This window comes from Microchirus variegatus, assembly GCF_963457635.1.
Source record: "Microchirus variegatus genome assembly, chromosome: 11".
Lineage (NCBI taxonomy): Eukaryota > Metazoa > Chordata > Actinopteri > Pleuronectiformes > Soleidae > Microchirus > Microchirus variegatus.
Window position 1 is genome coordinate 25643405 of NC_139812.1, and position 18560 is coordinate 25661964.

An 18560-nucleotide genomic window follows, 5' to 3' on the forward strand; every position below is an offset into this window, starting at 1 on the left:
GTGGACGCGCTGCTGCGTTGTTTGTTTGTGCAAAAAAACAAACAAGCAAGTATTGTTATTGACTGGTGTTGCTAACAGCGGCTAGCTCAGTGTAGCTATGTCGTATGCATAGTCAGTTCTGAATTGTGATCCACACACTTTTGGTCGAATATTTTTGCGTATTATGGGATGGGACATCAAAATGAGTAATGACTCTGCATTATACTTACATATACTGCATTTTTTAGCAAGTTTTACTTCATTTTTGGTTGTACATTTTACTTTTTTTCCCTGCACATTGGCATTTTTTATTCCATAGTATTACTTGTCTGTATGTTTTCCACTGTATATTTTCACTAAGAATATGTTTAGTATAGTAAAACAAGACAAAATCATCAATTTGGTTGTTGTTAGGCACACTTTTGGGCCAAATTGAGTGTCCGTGTGATGATATCCTTACTAAAAATCTTTGTGGAGGCTTCGCTCTTTGCTCAAATTCTATCACAGTTGCTGAAGGGAGAAAATGGCATCTGTGTGCATGGAATTAATTGTGTCAAAAAAAAACACCAAAATTCTATTTTCTGCTTTGGTTTGCTCAAATTTACTCAGGCATAGTAACAGATATTTCAGTGATATTTCTATATTTGGGTTTTTGTCTTGTTTTCTCTGGAAATATGGTCAGGCCTGAGCAGGTTTAAACACATATAAAAGGCTTATTCAACCAAAGGCAGAGCAATTATGCTTTATCCAAACATAATTATTTAGAGTTACTATATTCATAATTTAATTAAAGAAAACAAACTCAAACGTTACACAGTGGACCTTTAATGACATTGGATTTACCGTTCATGAATGGGTGCACAAGAGAGGACCAAGTGAGTCACATTAATTAGCCACAGCATATTTTAATGAAATCCCTTGTGCTGCTTATAATCGTCTTACATGACTAATTGTATTGAATACATTTCATAAAGCAAATGTGCTATTGTGCAGTTAGTTAGTTTTTGGTTTTTTTTCTTTACCCCCTAAAGATTAAGCTTATTTTAACAAAAAAAAAAGAAAAAGATAAGCAGTCGAGTTATTTCCCTGGTGTTTAGAATGAATCATAACTCACTGTGTCTGGCTTTATTTGACAAAAGACGTCTCAAACGGCATCGAGAAACCTTGACGCAGCAATAAAACACGCGTTATCAGCGTTGCAAATGGAGTTCGGCGCATTTACCGCAGCAAATTCAGCTCTCACGCCTTGATATTAAAGCTGATACGGTGAATATATATATATATATATATATATATATATATATATGTTGCATAAAACAGAAATGTCCAAGCGTGAAAAAGTCAATTAAGCACATTTTCAGTCGTCTATATTTTGTGTTGATGTGGAAAAACGATGTTTATTGAGCAAAATAAACCCTTTTAACCCTTTAACACCAAGCGTATCGCAGATCGTTTGACTGATGACTTTGCATTGCCGTAATTACGCAACGGTTTGTGCAATCTGAAAAATTCCAACGGTTTCTGAAAGCCGAGAAGTTGCATGTCAAAGCCAACGTGTGGTTATTACGGTAATTTCACTCAGGAGGCCGGCAAATCCGCGCCTTTGTTGCCAAATTTAACACGCGAAAGCTGGTGTTGGTTAACAGCTACAGTGTTTTGTCTCAATAAAAACACTTTTCTTCATTTTAAATTCTTAAAACACGATGTTAGCATGCAGTAAATCATAAATAACTGTCAGATATTGAAAGTTATTTGGGAAAAAAGGTCAAAAGCGCTCGTTTTTTATGACTTTTATGGTTTTCAGGCTAAAGTGTTAAAGGGGTAAGACAAGAAAGAAAGAAGGTGTCCAAGTTTTCATTCCAGCGGGAAACAATTCTACGAGATGCAATGCTACATTTCAAAATAAAGGTCATAAAGACGAGAAACAAATCTTCAGTCTGTCATGATTTAGTCACAGGCAAAGTCCGACGCCTGAAAGACACAAATAAATATGGGATTGGATTAATGTCACGTAAAAATGAAAATGAGAATTTAAATAATAAATAATACAGGATTTTTTCAAAGAAAGAGACAAAAATTACGCACAGTTGTCGGGAGGGTAACCGTGCTCATCGCAAACTGGAGTTTCTCGGTCACCACGCTCGCGGGGAAGTATCCGGTCCGGCCCATCTGGTCCACGTAGCGCTCGCTGTAAACCTGCCAGTGGAAAAATAACAAGGCCTCTCTCACAAATTAACATGCATCACATTAAATGTGCACATTCAATTCAAACTCTCACAGGGCAAAATGTAAAATGCTTGCTCATTTATTTAAAAAAAAAAAAAAAAAAAAAAACTCTATTAATATTAAACCCAATTGTCTGTCGTGACATTTCGTGTGGAGCCAGAGAACGGATGGCACATCTGTTTGTCCCAGCTGCCTCAGCCTGACAGATGCCACACACGCCTGCTGCTGCTGCTGCTGCTGCTGCTGCTGCAGAATAACAAGTGTGCACTTACACTTCCAGACCAGAAGACTCCGGCGCCCTCCTCTGGCACGAGTTTAGAATACACATAAACCCTCTGACCCTTCTTGATGTTGAGAAATCTGCAGTCGGGGGCGATGAAGTCATCCGTGGCCGTGGCCATGGACAGAGTCACTGGGGAAGCACAGAAAAAGCAAAAATGACATTTTTTATTATTATTGTTGGTATTATTATTATTAATAAACTTTTTTTTTGTTTTTCTTTTTTTAAATAAACAAGCACATTTTGAGATACTAAGTCGTTATAATGAGACGCTAAGTAATTTTAATAAGATGTTAAGTCATAATAATAAGATACTAAGTCATTATAATAAGATGTTAAGTCATAATAATGAGATACTAAGTCATAATAATGAGATATTAAGTCATAATGACATACTAAGTCATAATAATGAGATATTAAGTCATAATAATCACATACTAAGTCATAATAATCACATACTAAGTCATAATAATGAGATGTTAAGTCATATTAATGAGATACTAAGTCTTAATTATTATACTAAGTCTTAATAATGCAATATTAAGTCATAATAATGAGCTACTTAGTCATAATAATGAGATATTAAGTCATAATAATAAGATACTAAGTCATAATAATGAGATACTGAGTCATAACAATGAGATACTAAGTCATAACCATGAGATACTAAGTCATAATAATGAGATACTCAGTCATAATAATGAGATACTAAGTCATAATAATGAGATACTAAGTCATAATAAGATATTAAGTCATAATAATGAGATACTAAGTCATAACAATGAGATACTAAGTCATAATAAGATACTAAGTCATAATTATGAGATGTTAAGTCATAATAATGAGATGTTAAGTCATACTAATGAGATACTAAGTCTTAATTGTCATACTAAGTCATAATAATGAGATATTAAGACATAATAATAATAATAAAGAGATACTACATCATAATAACAAGCTTTTTAAGTAAATAAATAAATAAGCAGATTCTTCAGAGTTTGATGCTGTGACTTACTTGAGCATTCTTCGTCCCCACACATCTTGTTGTCTGCCAGTTTGTCCATGACGACGGCCCTCACCGTGTGCTGCAGCAGTCCAACGCAGACGGCAAACACCAGAGGACAAATCATGATCATGACGACGGCGGCGGCGTCTTTCGTACGTGTGTGCAGATGTGAATGTTGACAGTTTTAAAGAACTTAAGGCTATAGAAACATCTCTCTAAACACTGTGAGGGGCAGGACTGGATGGGCTCAACCTCGTCAACGCAGCCAATCACTGCAGAGTTTCAGGAATGAAACATTCTGGAAGTATTTATTTCCCTTCAGGGGGCAGTTGAGCAACTTTTTCTTCTTTGGTTTTTGTTTTTCTTCAACTTATTCTGTCTCTTTACAGAAACAAGTTTCTTAAACTTTTGTAAAAAATAGCACATCCCAGTGTAGGGAATACATCATTGGGATGTTTTTGGACAGACTTAAGTGTCCCATAAGTGCAACTAAACCACTTTTATTTTATCTTATATTTTTTTTCTTAGGTTGGCTAATCAGGACCTGCGAAGATTACAATCGGACAGAGTTGTCGGTCAATCCGGTGAATCGTTAAAAGCGCAATTTCACATTTTGGGTTCCCACTAGCCAGGCGGAGGCCTGGCTTTGCCAAAGCAGTGTTTATAGGACCTTATTTAAAGAAGGCTGCAGTGAAGGAGTTTGGACTGTGGAGGGCAGCATTGCACCTCTCTGTGGTTCAGTAATCCAGGGGGATTAAAGAAGATGAGGATGAGGAGACCCTAGTAAGAAGAAGAATAAATCTGGATCACAAACCCCCCTCCCTGTGTCCTCTTAACCACCCAGAGAGGTCAATACAGTTTGGATCAATACTGTATGAGTCATGTGTTCAACAACCACATCACCGTCCATTCACTGACTGTGGTCAAGACATTTCAGGGGATTGCACCACACAGGAGTTTGAGGTTGTTTTTAACTAATTAAACAAATCACGAAAAAAAAAAAAAAGTGGGTTTATTTACTTATTTATAGGCAACATAATGTGGTATTAGTACAAGTATGTGATTTATTTATTTATGACTTCATTCTTGGGCAGCATATTAGTGTCTTAATAATGAGATACTAAGTCATACTAATGAGATACTGAGTCATAACAATGAGATACTAAGTCATAATAATGAGATACTAAATCATAATAATGAGATATTAAGTCATACTAATGAGATACTAAGTCATAATAATGAGATACTAAGTCTTAATAATGAGACATTGTCATAATAATGAGATGTTAAGTCATACTCATGAGATACTAAGTCATAATAATGATACATTAAGTCATAATAATGAGATATTAAGTCATACTAATGATATATTAAGTCATAATAATGAGATACTAAATCATAATAATGATATATTAAGTCATAATAATGAGATATTAAGTCATACTAAATTAGATACTAAGTCATAATAATGAGATACTATGTCATAATAATGAGATATTAAGTCATAATAATGAGATACTAAATGATAATAACGAGCTTAATTATGACTTGCTTATATATTTATTTTTCAACTGGTTTCCATGTAAATGAAGAGCAAGTGATAAAATTAAGAACAGCAATAAGTGGACAATAGTTAGCAACGGAAAAGGGACATTATGCTATGAAAAACACAAAAATTAAAACATATATTAGAATAACAATGAATAAAAAATAAAGTATTAAGAAAAAATAAGTCATTATGCATATACATTTCAAAAGAAACAAGTGATTGCATCTTCTTGCATCATTTTTTTGACAACTACAATACGAGTTCCAAAGTCTTTTAAAATAAATCATCATTTCCTCTTTCGTCTGATGCAAAGAAATGCAAAACACAACCGCGTCAGTCTGGGTGTGCGCGATGTCTTTTACCAGGGAAGCCCGAGCGGGCGGTGTTCAAACCAAGTCACGGCTTCCCGATAAAGAGAACCGCTCCTTTGCGCTCGGCGGTTAACAGAATCGAGCACACCATGACATTTGGAAGTGTGACGTAGGCACTTCTAAGGCACAACACCCCCGGCGGCGGACGTCGCTGTTATTGTTGGAGTTTCCTATCGCTGTGTTGTCGTTTTTTAATTTTTTTTATGAATGTAAATCTACGCGAACACACACACATGTTAACACATTTTATACGACTCCTTTTTTTTAACAGTTTGAGCTCCGTGTTTGGCTAGGTTAGTGGCAGAGCTAATAAGTTCGGGTGGCCGGGGGAAGCCGATGGATGAGCGGGTATCGGACTTATTTGACTCAGGAAATGGACGCAGCCCTGGACCTTCCACAGCCGTCCCGTCCAACAGCAGCAGGCCGGCGAAGTGGCACAGCGTTCCCCTCAAAAAGTCCTCAACGAAGAAGAGCAAGAGGAGCTCAAAGTCCCTGCTCTCTTTCAACTTAAAACCGAACAACAACGCTCCGTATCTACCTCCAGAGGTAAGGACGCCATTTTGGCGCAAGCCTGGTACATTTACTTAATCGGCGACACGATTTTAATGTCAATTTTCACTTTTAAAAAACCCCAGCATATATGTTGTCAAAACGTCTACTTTACATTTAGAGTGCACTCCTATTGTAGGCATTACTGTAAAACGCACTGAAACAGCCGCGTAGCATTTTGACACTCGAGGGTTACCAACATCCGGTTTTCAGAATAAAACGTCATCGCGGATTCTCTTCAGGGGACATTTTCACTTTAAAGTCAGGCAATTGTCCTTTGAAGTGCTCATGTGTCTGAGTTGCTGTATAATGTACGATTCCCACCTGCAGGTCGATAAGGTGAAAGTGCACCATGGCTTCTTTAAACGTTCTGAGTACGCTTGGCGAAAAACTGCCAAAATATTCTGCTCGATTCGAGAAATTGGAGAGCGCAGACGAACGCCATTTGAAGGTCCATTGTACAGATGACGAGACGAGCATTGTTCAACAGGCATGTTCAATTTTGGTTCAAAGTATTTGTCACAGCTGTGATCAAGAAACACAAACGGAACAATAATCGTGTGTGCGCGACTGCTAAACATTTCCTCCATGAATGCCGTTGCCACAGCAACTACCGCACCGATAATTTGATGTATAGAAAAGTTCATTTTGTGTTCTCTTTTTATCCATGCAGTAACACTGTACATTTTTACATTTATTATGTTGCCCTCAACTCATTCGTGCAGTGTTGAAGTTTTATTCTGAAAACCGGATGTTGTTTGGCTGTACGTGGCCCGAGAACTGAGTCAGTGAATTTACCAAAATACCTACAATAGGGGGGCACTCTAAATCTGTCTCTCTCTCTCTCTCTCTCTCTGTGTGTGTGTGTGTGTGTGTGTGTGTGTGTGTGTGTGTGTGTGTGTGTGTGTGTGTGTGTGTCGATAAGGTGACACACACACACACACACAATTGAAAAGAATTGTCAGAATTGTAGGTAACGATTAATTTAACAATTGATTGATAATCTAATGTGAATATGATTTTGTTTAAAACAACATTGATGATAAGTGATTTGTTCTTTCACTTATGAGCAAACACAAGTCTTTAATTATTCAATATTTTTATTGTGACGATGTTTTGTTTGATTAGTTTCTGTGTCTTTGACTCTGTGGACATGTCTCAACATGTTCCATGGCCTTAGTTGTCCTCCAGCATAATGCATTATTGTACTTCAGTTGAATTATAAAGGTATAAAGTAAGTTTATATGGACACAGTTGGAGATTTAGTTAGTGTCGTGAATGTTTCTCATCAGCTTCATCTGACTGGTTTCCTCAACTTTCACTCCGGAGAATAAATTAATCTTCAATCACTTTAATTTATCTTAAAATGATCTCCTATTAGTCGTAAAAGCACCAAAACTCAGCGTCGAGAGGCATGTCTGAACATATTCCACGGCTTCACTTGTTTAACTCCCATCTAATCTGTTTTACTCTCCGAGCATCAATTCAAAATGTTTATCACACATTTAGGAATGGTGACTATTAAATATATGTACTTGAACACAATTGTGGTTTCCCTTATAACACATCAAGTAAGCGTTTAGTCAGGGATTGGCATGAGCATTTACACAGTTTGCAGTGCACTCCAGTCACCGTCTATTCACAGTGTTTCACTCATTCAGTCGGACCGCTCTTCTTTGTGTCTTTACACAAATCAATAGCCCGTTGTTTGCTTACAGCTGTTGTCCCTTTTTTGTTTCTCCCTTTCTCTGTCTCTTAGAATGAAGAGGGAAACGTAGAGTACAAGGTAAGCCCACCTGTCAGCCGCCGTGCGTCACACTATGACTATATTCACCATGGGTGAAATCATCAATACAGTAAATTCCAGCGATAAGTCATTTGAATCTGCCAAGGAAAACCAACAGTGGATTAGCGAGGACATTTTTAGTGTCTGGACAGCTGCTTCATCAACGCAGACTTTATTTACAAGTTTTATTGTCTCACTCGGTTGACGTGAATTCTCTCCTCCCTCGTCCAGCTCAAGCTGGTGAACCCCACACACTATCGCTTCGAGCACCTGGCAACGCAAATGAAATGGCGACTGCAGGAAGGCCGGGGCGAAGCCGTCTATCAAATCGGCGTCGAGGACAACGGCATGCTGGTCGGACTGTCGGAGGACGAGATGAGGGCTTCGCTGAAGACGCTACATCGTCTCGCAGAGAAGTGAGTGGGGGAATTATCGTTGTCGTTCAGTAACGACCTAATATGGTCTTTTGAGACCAGTTTCCCTGCTTTATTTCACTGTTAGACTGTCCTTTCTGTCCGGGAACTGAAGTTTGTGTCACTTACGCTCTACACCCATAGAGAAAATCGGTGATTTTACATCCCTATATGCAGGAGCTTTTGGTCACCCTGGTGTTAAAAATCCCTCATTCACATTTTACCTAAGTGACACAAGCTTACAAAACAAGGCAGCAGCAGACCAGCACTTCCTGTGTCTCCTGAGCTAAAAATGCTGATTTTCTCTATGGACTTTGGTGCAGGAGAGTAGGGTTTGTCTAATAGGATCAGCACCTCATACAACCATACAAATGAAATAATAGTATTTTTATTTATTATTTGACAGAGTCGGAGCCGACATCACCGTTCTCCAAGAGCAAGAAGTGGATTACGACACCGACGTACCTCGTAAGATTGCTGAGGTTCTTGTTCGTAAGGTGCCAGATGACCAGCAGGTCAGTGAGGCAATTGAAGTTGTTCTTTTTCCCCCTGCAGTCTGTTCTTTTATTAAAAATTCTTAGTGGTTTTTTTTTTCCACCTTCAGTTCTTGGACCTGCGAGTCGCCGTGCTGGGTAACGTGGACTCTGGAAAGTCCACCCTGTTGGGCGTTTTGACACAGGGCGAACTGGACAACGGTCGGGGGAGAGCGAGGCTCAACCTCTTCAGGCACCTTCACGAGATCCAGACTGGACGCACGTCGAGCATCAGCTTCGAGATCCTCGGCTTTAACAGCAGGGGAGAGGTGAGAAAAGATCCGACGCGGACGAAAAAAATGACGATGTTGTTTACTTCGTCGTGTTGAGACCTGTTGCTTCTCTTCTCAGGTCGTGAATTACAGCGAGTCTCGGACGGCGGAGGAGATTTGTGAGAGCGCCTCCAAAATGATCACGTTCATCGACCTGGCGGGTCACCACAAGTACCTGAAAACCACCATTTTTGGCCTCACCAGCTACTGCCCGGATTTCGCCATGCTCGTTGTGAGCGCCAGCACCGGCATCGGTGAGTAAACACATTTTTGGAGTCCTTGCCCATGATTGTGCTGCGCCATGTTATTGGACCGCTGTCCTTGCCCTAGTATACAGGCACGACTCCGCTACGTTAGCTAGTGATATGCCCCTGTTTTTCCATGTCAGTGTTATGTCTGTTTTCCGTGTTGGCTGGGCAGGTCAACGGCGATTAATGGAGTCAACGTTAGCGCACGACGCGTTTCCACGACGACTGACCGGAAAAAGACGCGCGTGACATCTGTAGGCACCGTTTACCAGTTAGCTCCGTTAGCTAACGAAAAGAGCAGCGCTACAAATAACCAGCGTACCTGTGTACAGCATATGTGTGCATCTTAGCTTTACTTTAGAGACTCATTTAACAATCGGGAGTCAAGTAAACATGGAAACGTGTCATGCGTTGACATTGACGCCGTTAGCGCTGTTAACCACCATTTTGGCTATTGCTAAAGTGAGGGCCACATCAGCATAATTGTTACCCTCAAAGGGCCAAATGTAACTGTCATACAGAACAAATGTAACTAAATATAATAAAGGTAACTACTCTGTAGCATATTGCTAAATAACTTTCTGTGTTTATTACTTATTCAAGTTACAAATATGATGTGTTATAGATGTAACCCGGTCCGCGATGGTGATGCCGACACTTTGCGGGTAACGCAATCGCCATGCATTGTGGGAAATGTAGTTTATGCACATAACACGCGCCTTAAAGCAGCATAGACCTATTTTAACACATATTTTTAAGACCAACTAATCACTCTCGGGCCACATAAAATGACGTGGCGGGCCACATCTGGCCCCCGGGCCTTGAGTTTGACGTATGTTACTTAAGGGAAGCTGCTTAATTATTGAATGACAATTATTCTGCTTCCAAATTTTGATATTTAGTGTTCAAGGATCGGTTTGTGTTTTTCTTACCGTACCGTATCGGCTCATCCCTACTTTCTAACATCTGTTAGGTTCAAAATATTCAATTTTTCTCAGCTGTACAAACATAACATCAGTTTTAAAGTACACCAGTCTGGGTTTGGCCGTGTTTTTTTTATTTTTATTTTTTCAATAACGTCACATAGTTTAACATACTGACTCGGCTATTTATGAACACGACGAGTTTGCTGACTGGGTCAGATCACAATGACACCAGCAGATTATCGACACTCGCAGGACCAGTCTGACTGCAAGGCTATGTTTGTATACACCACACCCCCGCCAACCCACCCCTCCACATGTAGTAGTGTATTTCACTGTGCAAACATGATATCTGAACTTATGCAACGAGCTACCCTTCCCACGACAGCCCCCTCCTCCTCCTCCTCCTCCTCCTTCTTCACTGCCTGCAGTTACTAATCCTAAAATATCTCAAATACCATGTCAAAGACCTCTGACCCTGCTGTGAAGGGGTCTATAGCTGGATCTCGTGCAGGTTTGGAGAAGCTGAAGCGGCTATAAATGTCCACAAAGTGCTAACTTTGCAGAAAATCACCCAGGGTTATGCCGCCCCTCCAAAACACCTCCAGCTATTTTGACTGAAGTAGGTCAAAGTGTAAATCTCCGATTACCTCACCGAGGTCGTTATGTTTTGCACCGTGTTTTGTTTTGTCCGCTTATTCAGTTTGAATGGTTTCTGATTATTTGATGATCAAAATAGTTGCAGGTTCATGTAGTAGTGGTTGCAGCCCTAACATCTATATCTGAACTGTATCACACAAAGATGTATTATGTCAGTTAAATCCAATATCCTGCAGCCTTTACTGTAAATTTATGGTCGGATAGACACACTTGTGTTAAGGAATTGTTTTATAAGAGCTATATTTATACGCTAAACCACAAAAAGTATCTAAATTATTCATACGGGAACTTGATCGATGATTTCCAATAATGAAATCCAAACAGAACTATTACTCCATTACTGTACTGAATAGATTTTTAAAGGCAACCTCTCTAACTCCTATAGGATTATTCACTTTTAATAAATTTTTTTTATTGAAAATCACATCTTTTCCGCAATAAAATCAGTATCTTTATGACAATTTTACACACCGATTGTCTAGTGACCGTGAACATAAACAAAGGAGCGAGGACACCTCGAGGAAATTTACATATTCCACACTCCCCGGTTGTCGTCAAATTTGGATTTCTGTAGCCTCGGAGCAAAAGTAATTCTTTCAATTCCTTGCTCTTATTTTTCTGAGGAATTTCTATTCTTGTACTTGTGTCAGTGTTGTTTTTGTCGTCTTGTGTGTGTGTGCGTGCGTGCGTGCATGTGTGAGAATGTCTGGGTTAAATACGGACACACACACACACACGGGGGGGGGGGGGGGTGAGAACCACCTCGCCTTCCTAACAGCCAGAAAGAAAGAGGGACATGAGGACACCGTGTCTGCAACCTTAGAGCTAGTATGTACGTCTTAAATTATGAAACGGAGTAAAAGGATCTGTAACACAAACGGAGAAAAAAAAAACCACAAACCCAAAGTGTAGGTTTGCGGCCCCGTATCGTCGTCGTCGCGTCGCGTCGCTCTGCGGTTATCAAGTCGACATTTTTAAAGCTCCGGTGACCACGCAGACTTTGACTCTTGTTGTGTTTTATTATTACACTCCGGGTGGTTGTGGTTGCCACGGATGCACTGAGAATAACACGGCGAGCAAAACAATCCGCAACTCAGCTGGTGTGAGCGGGGTCGGGGGTATTTTTGAGTCGCCGTCGAGTCGACCTTTAGTTAAACGTGTTGTGGGTCAGTCCAGTTGAGCTCATACACTTAGAGCATTGGTTCTCAAAGTGCGGCCTGGGGGCCGATGGCGGCCCGCAATGAATTACAGTTGATAGTTTTAATCCAGGAGCTACTAAGCTTGTTAAATGTTTATTGGATATTACTGGATACAGACCAATAAGTGTAAACAAAAATACTGGGTATTTACCTGGTTTCTATATGGTGAATTTTAGTGTATTATTGGGTTATAAGCTGGTAATAAGCAGGTAGCTACAGCCCCCAATTACTAGCTATAGCCCAGTAAATATATGGTAACAGAAATGTGTTACTTGGTATGAACTTGTAATTAGAAGGTAAGAACAATGGCCAAAATACTGGGTAATTACCAAGTAAATTATAAAGCGTTATTATATTAATGGTTAAATGACATTATATTAACGCTTATATTACTTAGAGCTAAACGGTAGAACTGCAAAATTGGTACAAATGCGATTTCTTACTGTTTTTTTTCCTTTGGCGGGCCTCAGTCCAATGTTGGGTTCCTAAATTGGCCATCAGGTATCAAAACTTTGAGAACCCCTGACTTAGAGCATACGTGTGTGTGTTTGGCTTTTTGAACAGCTGAAGCCTTTGTGACCTACATTACCGTTCATAAGTTTGGTGTCACTTAGAAATGTCCTTATTTTTGAAGGAGAAGCACCTTTTTTCAATGAATATAACATTAAATGAATCAGAAATACACTCTATGCATTGTTGTATTTATGTATGTGGTAAACGACTATTCTAGCTGCAAACATCTGTTTTTTAATGGAATGCACATACGTGTATAGAGGCCCATTTCCAGTGTTCTAATGGTGCATTCGTTCTTTGACGAAAGGGCAAAATGTTCAATAAATATCATGATTTCTAATCTTGTCAATGTCTTGCCTATATTTTCTACGGTCGTGTAATTACGACACACGACCTTATCCTGACCTGCTTTCTTTCTATCGTTCTATCTTTCTTTCCGTATCGTGTCATATCAAAAAGACGTCATGGTAAATTCTCTCCGCTCTTATCAGTTTTGCAGACACGCAAGAGTCTTCGCCCTCTTTATTGCCGCTGTAGAGATAAGATAATCATGTTATCTTGGGTCACACCAGTCTTCAGCTGCAGACCGAGAGCAGCGACAGTGTTTTGTTTTTAATTAGCGAATTCATTTTTCTCCTGTCTCCTTTTTCTGATTTGAGCAAATTAAGTCTCACTCGCGTTTTGTTTTCTATACGAGGAGTTTCATACTTTCGAGCGACGGTACGCGGGGTCATTTAGTTGTGTTTGTGTTGTTATTTTCCTAACCAATGAATCTGGCGATTATTTTCTTGAATAACCGATGAGTTTTTGGTCTGTAAAATGTAAAGCGGTGTGCCCTCAACCCCTCGAAAATGACAATTAAAATGATTATCCATCTATAAATGCTAAAGAACGTCTGTCTGTTGATCGTGCAATTGTCCAACGGTTGGTTCGACGGGCTTCAAACTTGGCAGGCGACTTAGGAAGGCCGCCAGCGTGTGCAGTGCCGACTTTGACGTTGCTTGGACGACAAATGAAAGCGATATTCAGGTTTCTTTGCAGGGTAGGAAGCTGGAGTGTTTGTTTATAACAGCTCACCAGAGCGCCCTTCTCGCTCTCTTGAAACGGCTTTTGTGATCGCTCACCATTTTCACCCCCCTTTCATTCAGCGGGAACGACGAGAGAGCACCTGGGTCTGGCCATGGCCCTGAAGGTGCCCATCTTCATCGTCATCAGTAAGGTGGACCTGTGCGCGCGGGCGACCGTGGAGCGCACCGTGCGGCAGCTGGAGCGCGTCTTGAAGCAGCCGGGCTGCAACAAGGTGCCCATGGTGGTGGAGAGCACCAACGACGCCGTCACCGCCGCGCAGCAGTTTGCCCAGTCGCCCAAGTACGGAAACACCGAATACTGTACCAAATCTGTAGTCATTTAAAGGGATACTTCATCGATTTGAATGTGGCTTTGTATTGCTAGCATAGCAGTAGTATTTTTTAGAAAATGTGCTTCCCTCCCTCAGTTTTTCCCTGAAAAATCTGTTTTCCCTTATCCAAATGTGCCCTACTGTGAGTCAAATGACACGTTTTGCATCACAGTAGGGCACATTTTGAAAATGGAAAACAGATTTTTTTTACAACTCAGTGAAAAACTGAGGGAGGGAAGTACATTTTCTAAAAAAATACTACTGCTATTCTAGCAATACAAAGCCACATTCAAATCGGTGAAGTATCCCTTTAATGAGCATGTGTGTGCGTGTGTAATAATCGGCCATCGTGTGCTCTCCTTTGACAGCATCACTCCCATCTTCACCGCGTCCAGCGTGTCCGGGGAGAGTCTGGACTTCCTGAAAGTCTTCTTCAACATCATCCCTCCTCTGAGCAACAGCAAGGCACAAGAGGAGCTAATGCAACAGCTAACTGAGTTTCAGGTAGGTCAGAGAAGAAGAAGGAGCTTGTTTTATAGGGCTGCAGCTATCGAATAATTGACCAAATATTTTTAGTTGATCGAGGACGCAAAACCCTCGATACTCGATGACAAAAATATTTGATGGCTGCAGCACTAGTAAGCTAAATTTAATCAGCTAACATCAATGTTTACGTTAGCGTGTGCCCGGAAGCGTTAGCTACTGGATGCTTTGGTCTCAGGTGCTGAATCGTTGAGGACGTGCTGTTGTGGTTTAACAGTGGTTACGCTGCACCTTGTTGGCTTCTTGTTTAAGCGTGAAATGGTCCCGCACTTTTTCTGACGTTTTCTGCCTTTTACGGAGCCGTTTCACTCACCGTCTCCGCCATCGCACCAGCTGAAATCCGGATGTGCGGCGTGTGCGTCTGCTAAAACGGTCCGCGTGGAACAATGATCCCTGCACTAAACAGGCAACGAATACTTGAGGCAGAGTTTTTGCCTCGGAGTTTGAACACAAAGCTCCTCTGAGAGCGAAACATTTTGTGTTAAGCGTGTCTTGGAAAGTGGGAAGAACCCGAATCGTTTACCTGCTCCAACAATGATGATGCTATTGGGCTTTATAGAAAAAAAAGTTTCTGATTTCTGACTAAATTTGACCAAAATGACCAAAACTGACCAATTTATCACCCTTTTCTGAGACTGAATCACTTGAAGGCTGCTATTGCTTTTTTCATTTGATTACGATGTCTTCTTTTTCTTCCTCAGTTCCTCAGGGACTGAACAAATGCACGGAAATTCACAAAACTTGGTCCAAAATGTAGGAAAATTGAACATTTTAGGACAAGCGGCTCCGCTAGATGTTGTGCATTGTGTTACAGGTGGATGAGATCTACACCGTGCCAGAGGTGGGGACCGTGGTGGGAGGCACTCTGTACAGGTCAGTGGAAAATACTACTGCTTGCTCAGTTGTTTGTTTGTTTTGTTTTGGCGTGGATTCTCTCTGAAGCGCCGCGTTATTCTTTCCCCTGCTTGTGCAGCGGCATTTGCCGAGAGGGCGACCATCTGGTCGTGGGGCCCACAGACTCGGGCCAGTTCAAGGAGCTGAGCGTCGGCAGCATCCAGAGGAACCGCTCTGCGTGCAGGGTGCTGAAGGCGGGCCAGGCCGCCACGCTCGCCCTCGGCAACTTTGACCGCTCGCTGCTACGCAAGGTTTGTGGAAAAAAATCTTATTTTTCTCTCTAGCATAAATTATTCGGCCACTATTGGTTGAAAACCTGAAACTGGAGTCCCTCGTTTTTTTTCATAAAAGAATTATGTTGATAACATTCACAGGGCATGGTGATGGTGAGTCCCGAGATGGATCCGACCATCTGCTGGAAGTTTGAGGCGGAGATTGTGCTGCTCTTCCACACCAAGACCTTCCACAAGGGTTTCCAGGTCACCGTGCACATACGCAACGTCAGGCAGACGGCCACCGTGGAAGCGGTGTATGGCAAGGTGAGTTACAGATCAGGGGTATAAAACAAAAATTCCCAGCAGCTTAAATGGAGAAAATGTCCTTGAGCAAAGATCCATAACATCGTATTAGTCCCCGCAATTCATATTTCAAATATTAGCGTCTGTGTTTAATCAACAACTGAGTGCAATGAAATCACGTTTTGACAGTTTAAATATTGACAACCTCCCACTTTCTCCTCTTTTAATAGTCTTCTTTTCTCATTTTAGATCATGTGAAGTTACTTCACGACTCTTATTAGTAATTAGTGTGTGTATCTCACTCACTGACACTAGGGGTGAATTCCAATTCCTTGCTTAACCCTCAATCTCAAAAATGTGCGCTCCCTCTAGTGCAAGTGCTGTCCCCGATTCTCAGAAAAATTAAGTTGAGGGGCGAGTTTAAGGGCTGTATCGCCCTCAATATTGAGATTTTCCGAGACCACCCTTGGGAGCAAGGGCTACCCATAATGCATTGCGTGTTTCCACATAACAAAGATGTCGTTGAAAGCAGCGAAGCGAGTGCAGTACAAATTAAGTATTTTCTTTGTTAATAGAGATATAAAAATTATGAAAACCATTGTATTATCTTAGTTTAGGCCCATATTATGGATTACTGACGTCAGTGTTGCGTAACATTTATTTTTATTTTACGATCTTTTGTCAATAGCCGGCCAGTGCGCACACGCGATCGTTTGCTATGGTTTACTTTTCAATAAGTCGTGGTGTGTGGTAACTGTCAGCTGAATATGTCCGTGGTTGTGGTATTTGTATGAGTATCGTCTTATAACTAACTGACAACCTAATAACTTGACTGACAAACGGATAGTAATAAATAATCCTGACGTAAATGTGTTCTTCTTCTTCTTCTTTTTTGGAGTTGACAGATTGGACCCAGCTTTTCACGTTATTCTGCCCCCTACAGTCTGAAGACGTATCTGCATTAAAGGGGTGTCCCATTTCTAAGTGACAAAATAACCCTCAATACTTGGTTTTGAGGGCCAGTTAAGATTAAGGGTTAAGATTAAGGCTTAAGATTGAGGGTTAAGATAGGAATTGGAATTGGCCCTAGATTTCATGTCGTAAAAGCTAAAAAAAAAGCTGATTAAAAATGTGCCAATTATCAAGATTTATTGATTTACAGACCTGGATCTGGATATAAACTTGCCTGGGTCGGGATCTCAGGACCTCCTCTGGTGGAGTCCATTAATGTTGAAATGATGTTTCACGTCTACTACTTTCACTCTTGTTCCACCACAGGAGGAGCTGAGGACCGGCGAGAAAGCCGTGGTCCTCTTCAAGTTCATCAAGCACCCGGAGTATCTGAAGGTCGGCGCCAAGGTGCTCTTCAGGGAGGGCGTGACCAAGGGGATTGGCCATGTCACCAAGCTGCAGCCCATCTCTCTGCAAAGTGAGAATGAGGGCGCCTAAGGAAAAAAAAAACAATGTCCCGCTCCAACACGAGGTGCTCTTTCTCCAAAAAAGGGCCTCAGGTTACAGGACTTTCCTTTTTTCACAGGGTTTTTAATCGTCCTTTTCTAAAGTGGTCTTGTTGTCACCACCACCATCATCGTCCTCCTCTGTGATATTTTTTTAGTCTTTAGCATTCTGATATTGAGGTTTAAAGAGTGTTTTTCCACAGCACCGATGAGAGAAAACACCTCAGCCGTGTCTTTTAAGTGGTCGTTCACATGCAGCATCTTAAAAAACCAGAGGTGTTTTTAATAGTGCTGGGCGACGTTGACGCGTTTCCATGACAACTGACCGGAAAAAGACGCGCGTGAACGTCCTGTTTACTCCCGATTTGTTCAAATGAGTCTCTAAAGTAATGCAGTTTTTCGTGCTGCGGCACCGGAGTCCAGGCACCGTTTACCAGTTAGCGCCGTTAGCGACGTTAGCTCACTTACAATCGTCCTAGCAGCGCTGCAAATAACCAGCGTACCGGTGTACTGCGTATGTGTGCCTCTGTTTTTAAAGTTTAGCGTTACTTAAGAGACTCATTTTAATCAATCGGGAGTCACGTAAACATGACGTCACGTTTGTATTTTTTCCGCTCAGTCGACATGCCTTAATGTTGACTAAAGACGACGTTAAAACGAGTCTCTAAAGGCGCTAACTGGTAAACGGTGCCTGGACTCTGCTGCCTCGGCACGAAAAACTGTGTTACTTTGGCGACTCAATTCAACAATAAACATGACGCCACGCACGTCTTTTTCCAGTCTATCGTCATGGAAACGCGTCGGTAGCATGGTGTTATGACATGGTAACGGCGTTAACGCGCCCAGCGCTAGTTTTTAAACAAAGGTTCTAAACTTGGGTGGAGGTGTCGCAGCTTTCTGCGTTTAAATTATCATTCGCTGCACACGGCGCCCCCCAAAAAACACAGCGGCGACATCTACCAAAGCGATAATAAAGCGTCCAGATAGATCACACGGCTCAGACGTACTGTAACTGTACGTTACAATTGCTGCCTTTTACAGTTTACACCTGAATATGCACTAACACGCGTAAAGAAAAGATGCACGTTTGCACTGAAACTAAAAAAAACTGCCAGTGTTTGATGTCGTACCTGTGGCTGAATGTCGTCGTTGAGTATGAGACGCTTGGGAAAAGGTCCAGCGGTCCAGCTGACCACTAGAGGCCGCTAAAACCGTCTTGCCGAACCTTTGCCGGTGTGACTT

General features: G+C 41.2%; 2 protein-coding genes across 2 annotated transcripts; one reads left to right on the plus strand and one right to left on the minus strand.

Annotated features, from left to right (window-relative positions):
- Positions 1 to 980: 980 nt before the first annotated feature.
- Positions 981 to 3678, minus strand: LOC310934143 (otoraplin-like). The gene is made up of 4 exons (XM_083897800.1): positions 3501 to 3678; positions 2478 to 2617; positions 2065 to 2175; positions 981 to 1950 (listed from the first exon to the last, which is right to left on the minus strand). Exons 1-4 carry the CDS (start codon positions 3619 to 3621, stop codon positions 1927 to 1929), a joined length of 396 nt encoding a protein of 131 aa, XP_083753926.1. The 5' UTR covers positions 3622 to 3678; the 3' UTR covers positions 981 to 1926.
- Positions 3679 to 5566: 1888 nt separating this feature from the next.
- Positions 5567 to 17811, plus strand: gtpbp2a (GTP binding protein 2a). Its single transcript, XM_083897624.1, has 12 exons — positions 5567 to 5957; positions 7720 to 7746; positions 7978 to 8162; positions 8566 to 8674; positions 8764 to 8961; positions 9044 to 9218; positions 13656 to 13875; positions 14275 to 14410; positions 15264 to 15322; positions 15423 to 15594; positions 15718 to 15882; positions 17140 to 17811. The coding sequence occupies exons 1-12, from the start codon at positions 5748 to 5750 to the stop codon at positions 17308 to 17310; spliced, it is 1827 nt and encodes a 608-aa protein (XP_083753750.1). The 5' UTR covers positions 5567 to 5747; the 3' UTR covers positions 17311 to 17811.
- The last annotated feature ends 749 nt before the right edge of the window (positions 17812 to 18560 follow it).

Excerpts from the sequence above, each read along its gene's own strand:
- LOC310934143 (XM_083897800.1), bottom strand. The coding sequence starts at position 3,621 with ATGATCATGATTTGTCCTCTGGTGTTTGCCGTCTGCGTTGGACTGCTG. Across the intron at positions 2,176-2,477 it reads GAGTCTTCTGGTCTGGAAGT|GTTTACAGCGAGCGCTACGT; the intron begins GTAAGTGCACAC and ends TTCCACTGGCAG. Across the intron at positions 1,951-2,064 it reads CGGTTACCCTCCCGACAACT|GCGTCGGACTTTGCCTGTGA; the intron begins GTGCGTAATTTT and ends TGTGTCTTTCAG.
- gtpbp2a (XM_083897624.1), top strand. The coding sequence starts at position 5,748 with ATGGATGAGCGGGTATCGGACTTATTTGACTCAGGAAATGGACGCAGC. Across the intron at positions 8,163-8,565 it reads CTACATCGTCTCGCAGAGAA|AGTCGGAGCCGACATCACCG; the intron begins GTGAGTGGGGGA and ends ATTATTTGACAG. Across the intron at positions 13,876-14,274 it reads CAGTTTGCCCAGTCGCCCAA|CATCACTCCCATCTTCACCG; the intron begins GTACGGAAACAC and ends CTCCTTTGACAG.